At 54.0% G+C, this 22,448-nt stretch overlaps 1 protein-coding gene across 1 annotated transcript in view; it reads left to right on the plus strand.

Moving 5' to 3' along the window:
- The window catches only part of IGHMBP2 (immunoglobulin mu DNA binding protein 2), a 31,249-nt gene that overhangs the window by 349 nt on the left and 8,452 nt on the right, over window positions 1–22,448 (plus strand). Inside the window, exons 2-10 of the mRNA XM_062623312.1 lie at window positions 1,273–1,442; window positions 2,100–2,289; window positions 2,942–3,039; window positions 9,556–9,719; window positions 10,080–10,280; window positions 14,123–14,270; window positions 16,154–16,328; window positions 20,998–21,180; window positions 21,633–21,751. Of these exons, the coding sequence (XP_062479296.1) occupies window positions 1,273–1,442; window positions 2,100–2,289; window positions 2,942–3,039; window positions 9,556–9,719; window positions 10,080–10,280; window positions 14,123–14,270; window positions 16,154–16,328; window positions 20,998–21,180; window positions 21,633–21,751 (1,448 nt within the window). The remainder of the gene's footprint in view (window positions 1–1,272; window positions 1,443–2,099; window positions 2,290–2,941; window positions 3,040–9,555; window positions 9,720–10,079; window positions 10,281–14,122; window positions 14,271–16,153; window positions 16,329–20,997; window positions 21,181–21,632; window positions 21,752–22,448) is intronic.

A 22,448-nucleotide genomic window follows, 5' to 3' on the forward strand; every position in this document is an offset into this window, starting at 1 on the left:
CCACCGGAGCAGCTTGCTCCGAGCCCCTGTGTCCAACCTGGCCTTGAGCACTGCCAGGGATGGGGCAGCCACAGCTTCTCTGGGCACCCTGTGCCAGCGCCTCAGCACCCTCCCAGGGAAGAGCTTCTGCCTAAGAGCTCAGCTCAGTCTCCCCTCGGGCAGGTTCAGGCCATTCCCCTCAGACGTGCCCTTAAGGGAGCTGCTGAGTCACTCCTGTGGGGAAGCCGCTGTCCCCTATAGGAGATGCTGCTGCCGCCCTGTGTAAGCAGCACGGCCCAGGAGGAAGCGCAGCCTGTCGGGCTGTCGCCGACAGGAGGTACCGCAGCACTGACTGCAGAGCACTCCCCAGTGGGAAGCGCACGCTCTCCGCCCTGCTGGAGTCACCCCGGTAGGGATCCCACCGCGCCTCACCCCTCAGGGCCTGCTGTCACCCACAGGACCCCGGGGTGCTGGACCCTGCAGCCTCATCCAGCTTTGCCCTGGGGCTCAAACTGACCCCAGGTCCCGCCTGCCTCATGGGCTCAGAGTGCCAGGGAGGGCAGGGGTGTCTCCAGCTGCCCCTGGGTTATGTGTGGTCATGCTGGGGCACAGACATCCCCGCTCGCGGTGCCAGTGAGACCTGCTCCTACCCAACCCTGGGTGCCCGGCCACAGGATGAGCTCATTCCACAGCTGAACGTCCTGCTGCCTCAGCTCCCTACAGACTGGTCTGCACAGGACGCCAGCCAAGCTGGGGATGAAGGAGAATAAACCTGCTAAAGGGATTTCCCTTTCTGTATTGATCTGTACCAAAACCAGACACTCCCTATCCCCCCAGAGCTGCTGCTGGCACTTTGTGCCGTGGTCACCTGTGGGCTGCAAGGCTGGGCAGCCACCCGTTAGGGTTGGGTGGGGGTCAGCACAGCTTCATGTGAGCAGTGGCAGAGCTTCCATTTTAGTGCTTGTATCTATAGGACAAGACCCCAGTTATTCTCTCCTGGGCAGCTCCCTTCTCTCCACAGCCAGACAGGGGAGGAAAATACCACGAACAGACAATACCTCTTCTCCGGGCTCTGTGAGCATCACCCTGCTGCCCAGAATAAGCCCATAGAAGCCAGTGTAGTTACATCACCACAAGGTTATGGCTTAAGCCAACTCTTCAATAAGCTGATGTCTCTTTACCGTCATCCTTCCCCTTCTTTTCCATCTCCCCCTCTGGCTTTTCGTGTCACCTGGAGCCCTGAATCTCGGCTTCAGTCCAGCCGATGGTTTCATGCCTGTGTTTGCTTCCCAGGGCATGGCAGGAAAGTGTCCCCCTGAAGGAGCTGCAGCGCAGAGGTGTCTGCCTGCTGAAGCTCCACGCTGCCAGCCAGAGAACCGGCCTCTATGGGCGCCTGCTTGTGACCTTCCAGCCTAGGAAGCATGACCCGGATGCTGAGCTGCCCTCGAACAGCTTCGGGCCTGGTGAGTGATAATCCTGCCACGGCAAAATAGGTAAAGAGGTGACCAGCACAGAACCATAGAATGGCTTGGGTTGGAAGGGACCCTAAAGCTCCGCCAGCTCCAGCTCCAACCCCTTCCACTGGAGCAGCTTGCTCCAAGCCCCTGTGTCCAACCTGGCCTTGAACACTGCCAGGGATGGGGCAGCCACAGCTTCTCTGGGCACCCTGTGCCAGCGCCTCAGCACCATCTTCCTAACATGGTATTTGTAAAGACTAAACAATTGGTGCCATAAAGGGAGGGAGAAAATGTTATGGCTACAGAACGAGTGTAGAGAAAACCAGCCTCTTTCTTCCTTGCCTACAGTCACATACGTAGCTCCAGGAAGTAGTGCTGGTGACTGAAGTGCTGCTTTCCTCCTGCTCAGTGAATGAAACAGAAGCCCTGATCTCTTGTCATTAATGATTTCATGGCATTCCTTGTCCAAGCCAAAGTGTTCCTGTGGTAGGTGAGGAGCTTTGGTCACTTGCACTTTAAGAGCAAGATGGAGAGTGGCTTTTCCTTTCCCTTCGCAAGGTGCCACATTTCCTCCATTTTGGGCCGTGTTTGGTCGCTCCCCAAAAAAGCCTCTTCTCACAGCGTTTGCCCTGGTTCTTGCTCTCTTCACCCTCACCCCTGCAGGGGACATCGCGGGCCTGTACGAGGCAGCCAGCCAGGGTGACGCGCTCTGCACGGGCATCGTGACACGCGTCACCTCCAGAGCAGTGACAGTCGCCTTTGAGGACTCCCAGGACACGCTGAGCCTGGACCACGAGCGCTCCTACCGCCTGCTCAAGCTGGCCAATGATGTCACCTACAACAGGCTCAAAAAGTAAGGCCCAGGGTAGCAAAAGCCAACTGAAAAATGCTGGGTTTACCCTGGAAAAGCTCCTGTGAGAGAGGTCTCAGTTTAATTCAGTAGCCTGGGCTTGCCTCCTTGCCTTTCTGTTCCTCCTGCTCCTATAGCACCTCCTCTCAGGGGAGGTATCCACCTTTTGGCTGTGCCCTTCTTTCTGCTCACTACTAGGAGAGCCCATACTGTAGTAGCTCAACAGGATATGTTATGCTACAGCATCAAAACAGCCTGAATTTATCTGCCTGCTGGCTGGGGTTTGGTCCTATTCTTACCTCTTCCTCTCCCACAGCTGTGGTCCCATGTTGCATCACCTCTGGTACTATCTGGATTCTGCGTAGGGCCTTTTCCGTCCTGGCAAAAGCAAATAGCTCTGTGCTGAAAAGGCTCAGCACAGGGTTTGACTGCATCAGACTGGAGGAATAGGAGCAAGTGGAAGCCTGACCAGCGTACGGGCCATGTGAGGTTTGCAGGATGCAGCCATTAAGTAGGATTAGTCTGTTGGGGCATAACGTTTCCAGCTTTGAAGGAGCCAAGTCTGTGCCCAGTCTTCTGTCCCTGGGTCCTGAGGTGCACAGGAGCCTCCAGAGCTCATGCTGTGGTGTAACGTGGCTGTTCTTTCCTTTGACAGAGCTTTAAACGCACTGAAGCAGTATCGGGGCGGTCCAGCCTCTGACCTTATCGATGTCCTCTTCTTTTCTGCTGAACCCAGAGCATTCGGTGAAACAAGTAAGTTCCTTTGTCACAAGATTTCCTACCAGACCAATGCAGGGGCTGCCCTGATCTTTTTAGAGGAGTGTTCTGCTCCCTCAGAGCCCCTGGACCTTCACAGGCAAGCACATGCACTGAGGCTACTACTAGTTTTAGTCTGCCTTGGTGTGGGAGGCTGGGAGTTAGGCAGGGGGAGAACCCTTTGGGATGGGCTGGTGAGGGCAGTGGTGGTGCTGCTCTCATACGAGTTGTAAGCAAAGATACGGAAAGTTATTGTGCAGAAAGGGTGTGTGTGTGGGGGAAATTTCACTCTGCAGAGCAATCAGTAAAGCCTGAAGTTCCCCCCCCACACACACACACAAGGGCTCTGTGCTCTGTCTCTGCCTAGTTAGGATTCTTACCTTTTCAGATGTCACATCTGAGAGAGGCAAAGAGCCAGTGAGCGCCCTAAGTGGTGATGGTGCTGCCACTACTCCTCTTCCAGTCCTCCAAGGCCTGTATCTAAGGCTGCCCAGCTAAGAATGGTGCTCATGGCCTCTCAGGTCAAGAGCTATTCTTTGGAACTGCCCAGAGGAACACAGCTCTGATCTCTGGGAGGTTTTTTATCCACATCAAACATGCAGCTTATTGTGCTCCATTAATAATACTCACGTATTGAGCACAAGTAGTAAGTGGTGGTGTAACTGGCAGCATTAAACAGCTACTTTTCATCTTTCATCCTGATTTATGGGCAACTGGACACACACTTTGCTCATGTAAAGACCCTTGTCATCACTGGGAGAGAGATTGTTCAGCTGGCTAATGCTCACCCTTCTCAGTGTACCAAGTAAAGCTGGATTCTGGCACAAACCAGGCAGGATTTGTGATGGGGGATTTCTTTGCACACATGAGTCTGAGATTCAGTTTAGTTTATGAGGCATTTCTCATTTGCTTCCTGCCTCAATCCCATCCGTAAACTTCAGAGATCAAAAGCTGCCAGTGATGCTTCTGTATTGAAAATCCAGTAACTCTGCCTTCATGGGAATTAAGTGACTGGAGCTGCTGCAGCTGGGAGCAGCATGGGAACACTGGTGTTTTTACAGCCTTATTGCATTCAGCCAGGTTGGAGATGTGCAGGCTGCTCTGGTTTCATCAGATACCTAAAACCTCACAGCTGTTGAGGTGGTTTTACTGTTGGTTTTATACTGCAGGTTTTACCAACAGCTGTCAAGAAATGGTGTATAAGTAGAATCCCTTTTACTCAGATACCTTTTTATGGGAGTCTATGGAAAAGTGAAGGATGGAATTACAGAGCTTTCCCTTTGCGAGCAGCCACAGGGCAACCAAAGCTTCTGATGAGCAAAATGTCCAAGTGCTCAGCAACTGCTAAGGAACGTTATCCCTTGACAGAAGGGAAGTATCCTTGGAGCTGCCAGAGGCAGGGGGTGAAGGCAGAGGGTGGATGAAGCTGCCAGCAGGACTGGGCAGCAGTTCTGTATCTGAGCCACACAAAGAGCTGAGGTCTTTCCTGTCACCTCAGCATCATGCCACGGGTGCCACCACCCATCCCTGCCCACCTCCTTGCTGGCCAGGCTGCACTGTTTCCTGCCCAGCACAGCTCCTGGCACTGCACTTGCTGCTGCTGCAGCTTCTCACTGTGATCACTGTGGTTGGTTGGTTGCCTTTCACAGCTCCCATCCCCTGCAGTACCCCTCAGGCGGGCTTCTGATCCGTACACCAAGGACAAGGAGTTCAGGTTAGTGCAAGTCATAGCTCCACAGTAAAGCACTGAGCTTAATCCAAGTCAGACCTCTTAGCCTTTGGCTGCCTGGGACCTTGGTGCACTCAGGGTTTTAATATTAGATACAAGGCTTAAATTTTAATGAACTAACTTTCTGAGCTGCAACTTTGCTTATTCCCTCGTGTAGCAGAACTGCCTCTAACAAAGAAAAAGTCCTTTGCACCACATTGCTCAGCTGTGCCAGACTAAGCAGAGATGAACTCCAGATCTCCCCAGTTCTGAGAGAACACTGATAGAGACATTCAGCCACATCAGACAGACAGAGGAGATGCAATATGAGAAGGCAGCATATCACCTGATAACAGCAAAACACTGGCAGGGAGGAAGGACCTTCCATTTACCTTCTCACCTCACAGCTCCTTTCTCCCAGCTGGAAAGGTGCCACACCAGCCAGGAATGAAATAGTAATGACTTCAGCTGGGTCCTGCAGGCTGCCCTGAACTGCCACCCTCCACTGAGTTGAAGGGGAGGACACAGCAGCTGCCTGGGTAAATCCTGTGTCTTGTGCTTACATGGCAGCCCATGCAGTTCCTCAGGGCCAGTCGCTGTAGGACACAGGGATGTGTCTGCAGAGAGCACAGACACAGATGTGTGGACTGTCTGCAGAAGACAGCAGGTATTTCCCAGGAGCACACAGAAGGACAGAGAAACCTCAACATTTCAGGCTGCTGCTCCTCCATGGCACAAGAGCTCTTTCATGACCGAGCATCTTTTCACCTGGTTTCTTAGGGAGATGCTTCCCTGTATCTCTCATCCCATCCATTATCTGATTTCAAACCAACCTGGCAGGAGTCTCAGAAGTTCTGTACATCTCCTAAAACTGTCTAGACACATCTCTGGGAATGCCATTCCAGGATGCAGTGTGTTTGTAATACCTTAGAACGCTCTTCCAGTGCCTGAAGGGGCTGCAGGAAGCTTGGAGAGGGGCTTTGGCCAAGGGCCTGTAGGGACAAGCCAAGGGGAATGGCTTGAACCTGCCCGAGGGGAGACTGAGCTGAGCTCTTAGGCAGAAGCTCTTCCCTGTGAGGGTGCTGAGGCGCTGGCACAGGGTGCCCAGAGAAGCTGTGGCTGCCCCATCCCTGGCAGTGCTCAAGGCCAGGTTGGACACAGGGGCTTGGAGCAAGCTGCTCCAGTGGAAGGGGTTGGAATTGGAGCTGGAGGAGCTTTGGTCCTTTCCAACCCAAAGCACTCAGGGATTCTGGGATTCTCCCCCATCTTACACAAGCCCACTTGCAGAAAACGTGCTCAGGACACTGCTCCAGTGGGAATTGTGCCTGTACCCATCACTGCTGGGAGGACTCACCCCAAGTCGTGAGCAGGCTTTTCCTGACACTGGGAAGCAGCTGTGTGCAGATTAGCACAGCAGCAGCAGCTCTGCCAGTCATCAGGAGGTGGGGAAAAGGGCACTAAAGTGGTTTTGCCATTATTACCCTCCTGCTCCTGCTGATGTTTCCTCTGCTCAGCCGATACCATGCAGTGGTCACACACCGGCAGCCACTAACTTCTCAAACCCCTGTTTCTCTTGGCTTTATCGGACTCCTTGTCAACCTGATCAGCCTGTGACTGGATTTAGGCTCCCTCCTGGGCTGACACAGACTTAATATAGCTCCTCCAGCACCACACTTGGCAGCCTGCTCTGCCAGGATAACCAGGGAGCTGTGATCCCATCCTGGGAGCATCACAGTGCAGCAAAAAGATAAGGAACTAAAAGCTATTTACCAGATAGGCCACGAGGCTCTTGTCACTGTACTTGTGTATGCCCTAAAGATACCCTCTACATCCAGCCTTTGGGAAAATAGAATCATAGAGTCCTGGAATGATTTGGGTTGGAAGGGAGCTTAAAACTCATCCAGTTCCAGCCCTACTGCAGGATGCTCAAGGTGCCCCTCTAGCTCTGGACAGGAGTGTGGGCTCATGGCTGAGCAAGGCCAGGCTTTTGCTCCCTCCTCCTGAGCTGCTGGGATTGTGCATGAGCTGAGGTGTTACCTAGAGGTGCACAGCAAAGCCCAGGTCTTTTTAAAACACTTAGAAGTGCAACTCAGAATATATATCATCCTTGGACAGAACAGCAGGTGTGCTGGGGGAGAACTGATGGAGTAATCAAAAGAAGCATCAGAAGGGCTCACCAGTACGTAAATGGGAAGTGCAGCTGATAATGGGGCTGGTCCCCACCACAGAGCACTTCCAGCCTTACCTTGCTGCCTCCAGAAAGGGACCAAGTGGGAGAATGAGCTTCCTAAAGATCAGCTCTGACCTGAGCAGGATTTCTGCTCATCAGACGCTCCGGGAAGCAAAATACAGGTGCTGACCCATAAGAAATGCTTTGCTTGGCTCTTCTCCACTTTAACCTGCACTTGTGGCCCAGGAGCATTTGGAGCTTTCACACCAACAACCTCCTCCAAGCAATCCTTCCCTCCTGAGAGGGGGTATTGTGGGAACCCCTGCGCCTCTGAACTGTGCTGATGTATAGAGGCTTCACTTGCCAGCAGAGGCCAGCCCTGCTCTGTCACTGTGCAGAGCCCAAGCCAGTGGGCACAATCGCTTTGCTTCCCAAAACAACATGCCCTGTTGTAGGCACAACCCAGTGCAGGTCACTGGTAGCCACCAGCTCCCTCCTGTAGCTCAGGTCTAGAACAAGCAATGGGCTGTTGGGTGAGGAGCAGCTCCCCATGACCCAGCTTCAGTGAGCGCTTGAGCCCAGAACCCCCCTGTGTGCTGGGCTGTACCCCCAGAGCGTGAGCAGCAGCCCAGGGAGGGGATCCTGCCCCTCTGCTGCGCTCTGGGGAGATCCCCCTGCAGTCCTGACCCGGCTCTGGGGCAGCAGCACGAGGACAGGGCTTGGAGCAAGCTGCTCCAGTGGAAGGGGTCCCTGCCTGTGGCAGGGGTTGGAGCTGGAGCTGGAGGAGCTTTAAGGTCCTTTCTAACCCAAACCACTCTGGGATTCTGTGGTGCCCCAGGGCTGGAGCTGGGTTAATGGGCATTTTCTGGGAGCACCAGTGCAAATCCTACACTGCTGGCTCATAGGCATCCACTGGGCCAGCCCTGCTGGGGTGGATAAACTGCATGTCTTCAGGAGAGCCCGCTTCGAGCCCAGCTGGTGGATGGAGCAGTGTTTCCATGCCGCAGCATCATCCCTTCCAGGGCTCTGCCCTCCTCCTCCTCCCCACTGACATGCCCAGCCCTGGGAAGAGGCCCATTTCCCAGCCTGCCCACGCTCAGCGCTTGGCAGCGTGTGGTGAGCAGGGGAGAGGGTGTTTCTGAGCTCATGCCTGGAGCAAGGAAGCATCAATGACTCCTACGTCCCGGCTGTTCCCTGTTGTGGGAAATGCCTTGCAGTTTTTAAGCTATTCTTTCTTCCCCAGCCCATGGGGTGCTTCCTGCTCTTAGTCATTAGCACGCTGACTCCAAAGTTGTGTAAAGCCAGAGCATCACTACTCCTCTTCTCCTCACAAGTGCTGTTTACCGCAGAGCCCTCATTCAGCTGTGCTGCTCCAACAGCCAGCACCAGGGGTTACAGTTTAACCTGCCCCTGCTCTTCATCAGGCCCTTAATGCAGAGATAGCGCTGGAACACATGATGCCCACAGGGAATGCTGCCCAGAGATGTGCCTTACATAAGCCTTCAGTGGGAACATGATTTCCAGTCACCTCAGTGCAATGAGTCACCAGCTCTGCTGTAATTAACTCCCATAATGAACAAGGAGATTAGGGGGGTGGGAAGAAATATGGGTTGAAATTAGATAAATCTGGGAGATAAAAGGCAGCTTGTGACAATTCCATCCCTGCAGTGAAACCCATTCCCTGTAATGCACTTTGCAGATTCTTTCCCCTTTTCCTTTCCAATCATTATAACTCTAATTTGAGTTTTCACCATTCCTGTTGCTGGTTTGTGTCTTCTTCCTGCCTCCCTCTTCAGGCACTGAACAATACAGGGCTGCTCCTTTCTGCCCACAGATGCTGTATGTTTTCCAGCTGCTTTATTCACCAGTGCTATCTTGGGCTTGTTAATGGGAAAGATTTGTTTGTAAGATCAACTACTTCCTGCCCTCTTTTCATTGAGGGGTTACTCAGTGTGCTGCCTCCCCTCAGAAACAGCCCCAGGACACCTCCACACCCAGCAGATCCCACACGTTTGAGGTTTGGAGAGGGGCTTTGGGCAAGGGCCTGTAGGGACAGGCCAAGGGGAATGGCTTGAACCTGCCCGAGGGGAAACTGAGCTGAGCTCTTAGGCAGAAGCTCTTCCCTGGGAGGGTGCTGAGGCGCTGGCACAGGGTGCCCAGAGAAGCTGTGGCTGCCCCATCCCTGGCAGTGCTCAAGGCCAGGTTGGACACAGGGGCTTGGAGCAAGCTGCTCCAGTGGAAGGGGTTGGGGCTGGAGCTGGAGGAGCTTTAAGGTCCCTTCCAACCCAAACCAGGCTGGGATTCTATGGTTCTATGTTATAGCAAGTAAATGCCGCTAAGTGCTGAAGCGATCCAGTGCAGAGTGGCTGTGTTCTCAACTGGATGCTCCTCCTGCAAGACAGGAGAGGAAGAGGAGGAACACAGGAACACAGGGTGGGAGCCTGTTTGAAAGCATGACAAGCCTCACTTCCAGCCTGGGCTCTTTCAGCCACCTTCACCCCAGCATGGTTATTCCCAATACCAGATTGATTTGGGCCATCTCCCGAGATCTCACTTGTATTCATGGATTTGTGCCCCTCAGCAAGCAGCCAGGTGAGGGCTGAGGTCCAAGTGACTCCTCCTGCTCTCTCCCCAGAGCCTCTGCAGCTTTACAACAACTCACTGGATGCATCGCAGAGGGAGGCAGTCTCCTTCTCCCTGGCACAGAGGGAACTTGCCATCATCCATGGACCACCTGGCACAGGGAAGACCACAACACTGGTAGAGATCATCCTGCAGGCAGTACAGCAAGGCCTGAAAGTGAGTATAGAGGCGGTTTCTTTTGCAAGCTCATTGCAGATCCAGCTCATCTCCAGATGGAGCAGATCCAGCTGTAGCTGTGCTACACTGCAGTCTGGCTCGGCCTGGCGGGGACCAGGCAGTTTCCCCTGGCAGCTGAAATGGGGTGCAAATAGAAGCTCCAAAGCTCAGGTTTGCTGCTTATTGAAGACCCTGCACTTGCTTCCAGGCAAGGTGGGCACTGCCTTTGGTGTCTGGAGGCTGCAGAGGTGTCAGTGGGTTGTTGCAAAGCCTGCGTTGGTCTCCCTCTCTCTGCTGAGGGTCTTGCTGCTCGGGTGCTGCTTCCTGGCAGTGACAAGCTCCTGGTGTGTCCCCCTGCAGGTCCTGTGCTGTGCCCCCTCCAACGTTGCAGTGGATAACCTGGTGGAGAGGCTGGCCGGGCACAGCGTGCGCATCCTGCGGCTGGGGCACCCCGCGCGCCTGCTGGAGCCCATCCAGCGCCACTGCCTGGATGCGGTCCTGGCTCGGGCTGACACTGCCCAGATCGTGGCAGACATCAGGAAGGACATCGACCAGGCCTGTGTACGTGTCCCTGCCACACGCCCATGGGGGTTACCTGGGTGCCAGCTCATCTGCTAAGCAGGCAAGCTACTGAGTCTCCCAAACTGAGGAGGAGCCCTGCCTCTTCTTGGCTGTAGCGAGTGTCTTGCAAGAGCATCCAGGTCCTCTGGGTTGCCCCAAAATTGGTGGCTAGAGGCAAGTCCCAGTGACAAGTCCTGACATGAGCCCTTGGCACCAAACCTGCTGCTTATGAGCCCAGTGATGCTCCTAGTTTGGATCTCCCTGCATACAGGCAGGGAGGAAATCCTGGTGGGCATGAGCCTCTGTGGTCAGTCAGCAGCAGAAAGGCCACTTCAGGGAGAGGACAGAAAACAGCCGAGTGCAGGGACTGGCAGCTGGAGATACATGTGGAGACATTTAACCTGGCATAGGGTAAAGGAGCTGGGTGCAAGCCTGGCAGCCTTAGGCATAGGGAAAGGCTTCCAGCCTGAGGAGGTGTCCCATAGAGAACCTCTACCAGGGGTGGCCTGAGCCTCCTCAGTCACCTGCCACCAGTGCTCATCTTCAGCTGCTGAGGAAGCTGAGGGCAGACTCATCCGAGCTAAATTCCTCATCAGAGCAGCAAAACATCCCTGGAAATGTTCAGGGATCTCTCCCCCCATCCCTGGCAGCGTTCAAGGCCAGGTTGGAGGGGGCTTGGAGCAATCTGCTCTAGTGGAAGGTGTCCCTGCCCTGGAGGAGCTTTAGGTCCCTTCCAACCCAAACCACTCTGGGATTCTATGATTGGAAACCATCCTCACTCCCCTGTGGGGGAGCTGCTGCAGTGCCTGCTCCCCACCTGATCTGTCTGGCATTGTTCATGCCATCCTCTTCACCAGAGAGAAACACTCACATCATTAATTCACTTCCTAACAAGAAGTCTGCTGTCCTGATGCTCCCTCCCACTCTCAGCCACCTCAAATAGAAAGCACATTACACTGTAAAAATGCATCCTTAATTTCTTCTTTCCTGGCCTAATTCTTCTGAACTCAATTTTCAAAGTAGCCCTTGCACTTGGCACAAGTTTGATACCAGGGAGATTTTCCCCTCCCTCTTCTGGTGGCAGCATTATCCAGAAGCCACTTTGCAGATGTAGCTCAAGAGAGGTCCCGTCTTGATCAGAGGTGCAGGAGGGCACCTCCCTGTCCCTGCTCACAGGTGGTGTGGTACCTGCCTGAGCTCATTGCCCTGGCACTGCACGTTTGCTTTAACTGTGCAGAGCAAGCACAGCTTTCAGCTCCATGAGCCTTGATCTGCAGCCACCCTCAGGAGCAGCAGCGCTTTTCCTTGCTGTGGTTTTTGCATCACCCAGTTTCTGTTGCTGGGGCATCCCTTGGCAGACGAGTGGTGCTTGCACTCATCTGGGGCTGCACTTATCTGCTGGGATGGAGACCCACTTGTAGTCACAGCTCTGCACCGAGTCTTTTTCTCACTAGCGGTTAATGTTCCCTTTCCTCCCCTTGGAAGCACTGTGGAAGGTGGGAGGAGGTTGGGTTTTTTTCCACTGTTGATTTTCCTTAGTAGAAGGGAAATCAGGGAGAAAGCAGAGCCTTCGGCACTAAGGTCTCATCTACTCCCTCCCTACAGCAAGGGGTCCGTGGTGATGGGGTGTAGGAACTGGCCACCAAGGCTCATTCCACCCTGAACACCAAACCCCAAGAGCACACTGCTGCAGTTCAGCTTGCCTGGCAGTGCTCTGCGCTGCCCGTGGTCAGGTCTTTCACAGCAGATACACCTGAATCATCAGCATCTCTCTTGGGCTGCAGAGAGCTCACCTCAGGTCCTGGCCCATCTTTCCCTCATCTTCTCCCCTGCAATATCCCCTACTCACCCCTATAACAACATCTCCCTTTATCCACTCCACTTGGTCATCTCATTCCATTCCTTCACCACTGCCCACAACTACATGAGAACTAGCAATATGAATGAGCATTATCTGCCCCTTTGTGTCTCATTCCCTTACCTGTCCAGGCTTCAAGCTTTCCAGGACATCAGCTTCTGGATTCTCTGCACCAAGAAACACCACGCTGAGCAGGGTCAGCCAGCAGTGCAGATCGCAGACAGGTCCAGCAGCAATGGGGCAGCCAGCCCAGGAAGGAAGAGGGGGTCAAGGTATAAACCCTATAGCTCAGACCCAGGCCGGGCTCTGGCCTTAAATAGAGCTCCCAGCCCAATGAGTGGTTGGGTGGGACCCAAACGAGGCAGCTCAGGGCAATCAGAGCCTGCTGGGACCCCCAGAGCCCTCATGGGGAGCGAGTGGGATCCAGTCCCTGTCCCTGGGGCTCACTGGGCCTGGCAGTGCTGTTACCCCAGCCTGGGCTCCCAGAGCTGGGAGTCACTCCAGTGTGTGCATCAGTGTCACCAGAGGGCAGCTGCTGTTGATTCACTGACCAGATCTGTTCTGCAGAGCAGACACTGAACTCGGCCCTGCTGGCACCATCCCTTCTGCTCTCTCATCCTCCTCTGTCCTAGCAGTGAGGCAGTCGATGCTAATCTGCTTTGTCCCTTCAGCTCAGTGGCTATCAGGACCTGTCCTTATGGATCAAGCTAAGGAGAAGATGCCTTTGTGATTGCTTTGTCTGGGTATCTGTCTGTGATCCTCCCCTGTAGCTTCTGAGCCCGTCAGCCAATTCTGACTGCACTTGACAGACACGCAGAGGTTTCACAGGTATTAAATACCCACAGGTTTAACCAAAACACATGGCAGAGTGGAGGAGTGAGGCACAGGAATGTCTTTCCTATGGAAAGGGCTGCGATATGAGTGTTAGACACTGGAGAATCCACCCATAGAGTATACTCCATGTGAACCATCAGATCTTCTTGGTTTGGCCACATATAGAAGCTTCTGTCTGCAACCTTGTGAGCTTTGTGAAGGGACCAGGCCTTCCTCCAAGGAAACATCCCCACTTCCACGTGGGAATGTGGTGGCTTCTCACGGTGACTGCACTGACTGAGGCCTTGGCTGGTGTCTCATAGCTGCTGATCTGTGGCTGGGGAAGCTCTGGCAACCAGTGGTGATGATTTGATGTGTTAGATACGTTTAATAGGCTTTGCTAAAAGAAGCCCCGAGCCTGTCTAGATGCTCTGCATCACTGGCAGCAGCTCAGATACAGCCTTTTAACAATGCAGAGCTCTGCTTTGGCTGGACAGGGTGCACTCAGCTTGGGGAGTCCTGCCTGAAGGTCTCTTGGTCCCTGCTTCCCCCCACGCAACAGAGCACAGTGAGACAGGAAATCCCAGTTCCTCACCCAGCAAAGGCACAAGACCCATTAAGCCCAGTCACCATTACACACACTCCCTGCTCCGTGCCCAGGCGCTTTGACCAGTGCATAGACTCAGCTGTGAGAGGGACTGGAGCATCTGACCCCTCCCTAGGGGCACAGGCAGGTGCAGGGCAGAGCAGGAAGGGCTGAGCAGAGGATGTGAGGACAGGGAGTTACTCTCCAAGACTTCACGCTCACAGTTGAGGACTATCAGAATGTGCAGCAGAGGAGTTTCAGCACAGACCAAGCCTGGCTGGACCCTGGGGGATGCTGTTAGTCCTGATGCCCCTGCCCTGAGGAGCAGCAATATTCACATTTTACTTGTACTGTACAGCTCATCCTTTGCATAGACAAACACTCTTTAGCTTCAAGCACCACTGACTGTGGAAGGGGCTTTGTGGGAGGGAGAGGGGAGAGAACCTGAGATTTCCTGGGGCTGCTGCTGAGGAGCCGGTGTATCCCAGTGGACACAAGCTGTGTGCATCCAGGCTCTGTGGATAAGCTGACCATAGCCCTAGCAGCAGGAACACCTTGTTCTAGCTTGATTTTCCCATTTCCTAGGCAAAAACCAAGAAGGCTCAAGACAAGGGGGAGCGGAGCCACTTCCTCAGTGAGATCAAGACCCTGAGAAAGGAGCTGAAGCAGCGAGAAGAAACAGCGGTGGCTGCAGCCCTGACCCAGGCCAGCGTTGTCCTTGCTACCAATACAGGTACAAGATCCTACTTTCTTTGCAGTGTTTTACCTCCCTTGCCAGCACTGACGTAAAGCACATGCCCTGAGATGCAGCATCCTGCCAGGATAGGGGAGGCCCAGGCTTCCTGCTCCAGGCTCCTGGGAGTTGTTTGCTGCAAGCTCCCCAACTCCTCCACACTGGGCATCTCCCTGCTCACGCTCTGGCACACGATGCTGTTGTTCAGCGAAGACTCCAGGTTTGGAAAGGCCTTTGGTGGGAGCCAGCGTGGCCCATCTTTGTTAGCTGTGAGCAGGAGCTGAGCTTCCAGTGAGTAAACAAGTGCTATGGGAGGTGTGCAGTCTGCTTATTGATTTCACAAGGCACGTGGAATTGCTTTCCTGCTCGGATAATTCCCACGGCTGATCCAATACAGCACGTGTTCCCATAGCCTGCCCTCAGCCTCTGTGTGTTTGCTTAGTCCTGGAAGTCACCCCGGGGCTGTGGGGTTTAGGGACAGGGGGAGGGTTCCTTTCTCCAGTAAAAGTGCTGCTCTGAGCTGATGTTGTGTGGCTCAGGTGTGGTTTTCCCCTATGATCATGGGCCTTGCTGGAGCTCTGTGTGGTTCTGCTTCAGGGAAGGGCAGTGGGCAAAGAAGGCGCCTGGATTTGGTGTTCTCCTCAGTTAAGCACTCCTGGTATTTGTCTGAATCCCTGCAGTTTGATGGGATTTGTTATCCATGCTCTGCTCTGCTCTGTTGCTGCGTTTAGCTGAGAGAGGATTTGCTCACGGCAACACACAGGGACAGCAGTGACCTTTGGTGACTGGGAGCTCAGTAAACTCCAGTCAGGCTGTAAGGGCAGGGACCCATCTGCAGAGCTGGTGCCGCACTGGTGCAGTCTTTTTGAGGCAGGGAGAACCTTCTGCTGCTTCTTTTCCTTCCACCTTCAGCGTGGCTTGAGTGCAGAGGCCAAGTTCAGATTGACTGCCCCTTGTAACCCAGGTGGATTCATAGAAGCCGGATAAACGGGTTATAAAGGAGAACAGTGTCTCAGTTGTCAGACTGCACCATGCTAACTGATGCAGAGCTGGGGAGCAGCAGGGTTTCCAGGGGCGCAGCAATGCCCATCAGTGCTGCCTTCAGAGCACAGGAGCTTTGCAGAACCATCCTGGTGAAGGCTGTGAAACACTCTCCTTGGCTGGCTTCTTCACCCTCCTCTGCCCCTTTGCCTCCCTTTTGCTTATGAGCTGCAGGGATCCGCTTGAGGCCTCTGAAATGCACAGTTCTGCTCAATCAATGTGAGGGTCACTGTGGGCTCCTGCCTGGGTTACAGTAGGATGTGTGGGAGGTTGGTTGGTTGACACTACAGATGGATGGAAAACCAGCCCAGGCTGTGGCTGTGTGATTCCAGCCTCCTGTGCTGCCCCTTCTGCTGCCCCAGGGAAGGCCAGAGCAGCACAGACCCGCAGGTCTGCAGGGCAGAGGAGTTGAGTCTCAACTGATCTTCCCCTCTTGGCTGTCCCTTAGTGCCTCAGGCAAGGTGGGTCTCACATCCATCACCCTTTAGTCTGGGTTGGTGAGAAGCTGTTTGCATGAGAGGGCAGCTGGGAAGCGGGTGTCCATCAGTGCTGCTGCTCTGCTCCTACTCTGGGTGAAGGATTCAAGCATGTTCTGCTTGTCATCTGGTTTCTGTTGTTTGCAAAGATACTTGGAAGCTCCCTGGCCCAGATGCCAGGGCTAAAAAGGACAAACAGGAATTGGTAAAACCAGTTCTGACATAGGCAGATGAACGGATTGCAGGGCTGAAATCCTAAATCTGTGCAAAGAAGCATGATTCTACCTGCCTCCCTCTGTCAAGACTGTGCAGTTTGGTTTGTACTCTCTGTGCTTCCCTGCTGAGCTGCCCCTTCTCCTTTCATAGGTGCTTCCTCTGAGGGCCCCCTGAAGCTGCTTCCTGACAACCACTTTGACCTCGTGGTGATAGATGAGTGTGCTCAGGCGCTGGAAGCCAGCTGCTGGGTACCTCTGCTGAAGGCTCCCAAGTGCATCCTGGCCGGGGACCACAAACAGCTTCCCCCCACCATCATCTCCCACAAGTAAGGAGCAGTTCATGGTCCTGGGTCCTCCTCTTGTTTATGCAGCCAAATGCTTCTGAATGCCTCAAACGTGAAGACATTTCGTTAGGGTGGGTTCGTTACTGGGATCCCCGTGAGCTGGGTTGGGTCATGCTGCCTGTCACATCCAGCCTGCTTTACTGGTGAGCACTGCTCCAAGTTTAACAGGGCTCCATCTAAGCAGGGTCAGGAGATGACACTTGGTTGCTCTACCTGCTGCTGCCTGGTCACCTAAGAGCAAAGTGTGTTGTTCCATGGTGCTTTTTGTGCTGCTGAGTGCCTGCAGGGCAGCAGCTCCAGGGCGTGCGGGACTCTGAGTGTGCAGACAGGGAGAGCAATGGGGAGGCTCTGGAGCTGCTGGGAGGTCTCAAAGGTCTCAGGCTCTCATCCATGCGGGAGCAGAGACCTGGCCTGCAGGAGTCTTGAGTGTTGTAGGAACAGGGGATTGGAACTGGATGAGCTTTGAAGTCCCTTCAACCCGAACCAGTCTGGGATTCTATGGGACACTGCTGTGCTCCTTCAGCAGCACAGGGGCCTGTGTTGTTTGCTCTGGTTTTCTCTGTAGTGAGCAGTACTTGCACTGTGCACTACTGCTGGATTACTGACTGATGTTTCTCCTGAGAGACCTGTCAGCAGCAGGGGCACCTTCTCACTTCCACTTAGCAGCACTTACCTGAACTCTCATTTTCTCTGTTGTGCAAACCAATATTGGGAGTGGTTGGAAAACCTGTTCAAAACCCACCTTAAAGCAGTCACATCAAACTAGTGGAATGGAACCAGAAAAGGTGAGCAAACCACACGTGAATTCCAGTTTCACTGCCCAGGATTGGTACCTACACTTCAAAATGGTTGGGTTTAAGAAGGATCATCTGGTTTCCTACACAAAGCCCCCTTGCTCCTGGCAGGAATCGTGGCGTGGCTCCCTGCTCTGCTGCTGCAGGCTCTGCACAGTGGATTCCAGCTCATTCCCTTCCATCCAAGTCTTCTCTTCCCTTTATTAAATCTGCTGCTGTGGTTCCACCTGGATTTATTTAATGTGTTACTGTTGGAGCTGGCTCAGCGAGGTGCTGTGTCACCACACAGCACAGCAATTAGCCAACCTCCCCATCCCTACAATACCTAGCAAGTACAATTAGTCTGTGGCTGCTGTAAATTGCCTGTGCTTCAAGGGAGTACTGCAGGTATTACTGGGGAGCCCTTGGGTAGTTCAGGCTATAAACCTGCACGTGTTCATCTAACCTGAGATCTGACATTAGAGCCATCATCGTGCAGAGCAAACAGGGCTCACTTCATAACCTTCTCTCCTGCTTCCAAAGAATAACGAGCTGGATAGATACATATCTGTTGTCTCTCTTGAATCTTGAAGAAGGAAATGAAACCCCAGGGAGGCAGCAGCTCCCAGCAGAGGTAAGAGATGGTGCAGATACCAGGCTGCTGTGTCATCTCATTCTGCTGCTCTCAGATGCACACGTTGTTGCTTGCAGGCGATGGGCACACTCCTGCACTGCCTGCTGGGGTGACAGGGCTGCACAAAGCCTGGCCAGACCCCCCTGCCCTCTGCTCTCACCTGTATTGACGGGGAGGTTGCAGGCTGTGACCCTGCCTGGGTTTTCCCATCTGAAAACTGGGGATAGATACCATTACCCCCATGCAGAAGGCAGATGGGCAACCAAGGGAGCTGAGGAGAGGCTGGGCTCTGTGCTGAGGGACAGCATTGTTAGCCTAGGGTAGGGAGAAGCAGGTCAGGGCTGGAGCCTCCTGAGCTCACACCACATAGGAAGGACACGGTTGGTTTCTGGGCTGTGAGCGCACACTGAAGCCAGCTCATGTTCATTTTCTCATCAACCAACACCCCCAAGTCCTTCTCCTTGGGCTGCTCTGAATCTCTTCTCTGCCCAACCTGTAGCTGGGCCTGGGATTGCTCCCACCCAGGTGTAGGACCTTGCACTTGGCATGGTTAAACTCCATGAGGTTGGCATCAGCCCACCTCACAAGTGTGTCGAGGTCCCTCTGGGTGGCATTCCTTCCCTCCAGGGTATCAACCGAACCACACATCCCTGAGTAACTCCTGAACCTGCCAGCAAATCCAGCCCAGTGGGAGTCTGGGAGATGTCCAGCTCTGTAAAACCAGACAGCAAAGCTGAGACCTGAGTTTGTCCCTGCCCTTAGGGGAAAGCATCAGAGGAGCTCAAGCGGAGCAGAGGCTGTCAGAGAAGCCACGCAGGAGGGACCAGAGAAAAGCCAGCACTCCGTTTGTTACTGAAGTAGGTTAGGTTAGCCCTGGGAGACTCCAGCTGATACCCTTTTGTGTTGGGGGTGGTGTGTGCTCTGCTCTGATCTGAATGAACAGCATGAAGAGGACAGAAGGATCACTCTCCCCATTTCATCCCACGTCATACAGGAAACCTGTGGTGTCTCCTAGGGCTGAGTGAGATAGAGAGGGGCTTTGGACAAGGGCCTGCAGGGACAGGCCAAGGGGAATGGCTTGAACCTGCCCGAGGGGAGACTGAGCTGAGCTCTTAGGCAGAAGCTCTTCCCTGGGAGGGTGCTGAGGCGCTGGCACAGGGTGCCCAGAGAAGCTGTGGCTGCCCCATCCCTGGCAGTGCTCAAGGCCAGGTTGGACACAGGGGCTTGGAGCAAGCTGCTCCAGTGGAAGGGGTCCCTGCCTGTGGCAGGGGTTGGAGCTGGAGGAGCTTTAAGGTCCCTTCAACTCAAACTGTTCTGGGATTCTGTGATCATCATCAAGTTTGTTTCCACTTGAGGCCAGGGGAGTTCTGGTGCAGTCTGGAGGCTGTTCCTCTTTGCTGCTCTGTGCCATACTAGAGTTAGCTCAGGATGCAGAGGGCATCCCCCCCCCCCCCCCCCCCAGTACATTCACTGCACCTTGTCCTTGCTGGGTGGGTTTCCTCTGAAAGAGCTCCCAGTGATGGTGAGTACCAGTCCTGCTGCTCCAGAGCTCATGAACATCAGCTCCAGGCCTCCTGCTGGGTTCTGGCTGGCTCCCAGGGACATCTCAATGCCAGGACACTCCCTGCTCTGACAGGAACATTTGTTTCCCTTGTTTTCATTTCGTTCCTCACTCCATCCTTTTCTGACATCCTCATTAATTTGTCTCCACATCGGGGCTTTGATTTATTCGTTTGTTCTTACACTCTGAGGCAGGTGAGACACTCCTCAGGCCTCTGGCGCTCTGCTAGTTCCTTAGACAGGCCCAGGAGTATTCTGCCATGGTTAGTCAGCAGCGGGTCTGGGTGTCCCACATCCCACACCCGTGTGTGAGTCCTCCTTGCTCAGAAGTTCACTGATTTGCCTGTCGCTCCAAGTGGATTTGCGCTCACTTGGTCACTGCAGAGCAAGCGTCAGGCCCCGGATTTCTTTGGTAGCCCCCACAGCTGGTAAGAACAAGCCACCCTCCTCCATCCTGCTTGTAAGGATTAAACAAAATCCACACTAGCCAAAGAAAAAGGGGGAATTCTGACAGCCTCACTTAACCGGTGTGTGAAACCTCTTAGAACTACGGCAGGACAGGGAGGCCCAGCTGATAACTGCATGGCCACAACAGCCTCAGTCTGGTTTTGCCATCCAAGAGCTTAATGGGGAAGGAAAACAGTGACATCCTTGTCCAGCCTGTGCTGTCCAGACTCAGCGGTGCAGAGCAGAGATCAGAGCCACAGCCACGTCTCCTTCTGTCTCTAAGGGGGGAGACCAGAAACCCGGAGGATCAATAAGAAAAGATGCAGCATGACTGCGGGCACCGCTCCATCCCTCTCTTGTTGCCCTGGTAATGAGCCTCTGACATGCACAGGCAGGCTGACTGCTCACACCCAGCACACGGAGGGTATTTCACAGCACACTGGGCACCAGAGCCCCTGAAATACTTTGTTCCACTTGGTACAGCCATCGTTGTAATGTGCAGCATTTCTTCAAGGCCTGGAGGAGGAAACCTTACCTGTGCAGAGAGCGGGGCTTCGTCCTCACTGGGCTCTCCCCTGTACCCCCATCACCAGGAAGGTGCATCTGAGCAAAGTGCAGCCTCTTCCTGCGCGTGAAGCAAGGTGAAACCAGGTTAGCAGCGAACCGAGGGAGCTCTGGCCTTATTCTGGTCAGGTCAGCTTTCCTAGCTTTACTTTAGGTGCTTTAAAGTGGGTTCTCCTGAGCATCAGATGTGTGAGTCTGTCCAACCTTTCCCAATTTAACTTCTCTATAGCAATTGCTACTTAACCCCCCTTCTGCTCAGTGCTCTTATGATTGTTTTGGCCAAGAAGTCCTTGATTGCAGGAATAATTGAGTGGTAAAATACTAGGAAATTTGTTATCAGGTGAACGATTTGCGAGCAGTTGAATAGCTCGCTGTTAATTCAGGCTATGACTTCACGTAGATCCCTGCGGAGGAGAGCCTGCTGTTAGTGCATGGAAGGGCGTTTCTTGCTCAGGCTTGCTGGGGGTTGCTGCCTCCCCCACTTCATTGTGTGTCATTACAGGAGAGACCTCAGGATAGCTGTTGTTAACACCAGGGGTTTCCTGCCGGTTCTGCATCAGCACCGTGCCCACTTCCAGCCGCAGCTCTCCTGGTGGAGTCTTTAGCCCAAAGAGGGTTAAATCTGTACCTCGGACCAGCAGACCCTCACCTCTGACTTGCTTTTCCCTTGCAGGGCTGCTGCCCAGGGCCTTGCCCTCAGCCTGATGGAGCGGCTCATCGGGAGGTACGGGCAGAAGGTGGTGAGGATGCTGACGGTGCAGTACCGCATGCACGAGGCCATCATGCGCTGGGCTTCCTCCGAGCTCTACGGCGGCCGCCTCACTGCGCACCCCACCGTAGCCCAGCACTTGCTCAAGTGAGTCACTGCCCTGCCCTGGATGTGAGCACAGATGGGTTTTTCATCCGCCACATGCAGGGTTTGTCCTTCCCTGCGATGGGTTTGCCATTCCCCCTGGCCTCTGGGGTTCTGTGACTCCACCAGAGCTAAAGGGCCCCCCTTGGCTCTTGCTGTGTGTGGCGTGGTCTTTGGCAGCAGCACTGCAAATGCAAAGGGACCAGAGCTTGGTGGAAGGATAGAGGGACCTCAGTGCTCAGTTTCTGTCATTCTTCACCACCTCCAGAGCCAATCTTCTGCCTTTTCACCCCAGACAACAGCCCTGCTGCCCTGCAGCCTCATCCCTCAGAACCAAGATCCGTTTTCCCCCTGTCCTCGCAGTGGTGGTGGGAGGAGTGAGGACACCGCAGCTGATCATCCCTGGGGTGAAATATCCGTGTTGTTCACTGCCCTTTCCCACATATCTTGTGCAGGGACCTGCCGGGCGTCACCTCCACAGAGGAGACCGCAACTCCCTTCCTGCTTATAGACACTGCTGGCTGCGGCCTGTTTGAGCTGGAGCTGGAAGATGAGCAGTCCAAGGGGAATCCAGGTACTGTGGTTTGGAATGCGTTGTTGGCCCTCAGCTTGGTGATCCACGTCCCAGAGATGTCCCCTCCGGAGCAGGTAGCAGGGAAGGTGGGATCCCCAGGGAGCCTTGCTTGAGAGACCGTTTCCTCCATAAATCCTCAATCTCAAAGGACTCTGAGCCAGAGCAAAGTGGCCACAGATCACAGTGACTGTGCCCAGCTTGCAGGTGGCCACACTGGCTGCCTTGTTCCCTTGCAGAGACATTTCTCCATGCTGTGGACAGGGATAGGGTGAAGGATCCCTGTGACAGATGCTTTACACAAATAACATAAGGCAGATCATGAGCCTGTTCTGGGAAGACTGTAGATGTGCTCCCTTCACGAAGTCCTGTATGGCTCTGCTCCAGGAGTATTCCGAAGACATTGAGTTTCCTGCTGGTTTTGACTTAAAATACAGGTTTCATGATGGAGATGGAGTGAAAGTTCTTGCTCCACAGCCATTCTGCAGCAGGGGCTGTCCTAAACGTGGTGCTTCATTTGAGAGCCCACTTACTGCAGCCACCCCTGCCTGGCTTCTGCTGCACTTCTCCCAGTGGCTGAGGCTTTTCTGCCATCACTTTCATGTGGCCAGAGAGCTTTTTTACCATCGGGGCTGCTGCTCCAGGCCTCATTTGTTTTCCTCTGTTCACTGGTGCAGATCTGATGCCAGCAACAGATGCT

This window comes from Pezoporus occidentalis, unplaced genomic scaffold (assembly GCF_034315485.1).
Source record: "Pezoporus occidentalis ecotype Australia unplaced genomic scaffold, CSIRO_AGI_Poc_V1 ctg250, whole genome shotgun sequence".
In the NCBI taxonomy this organism is placed as follows: domain Eukaryota; kingdom Metazoa; phylum Chordata; class Aves; order Psittaciformes; family Psittacidae; genus Pezoporus; species Pezoporus occidentalis.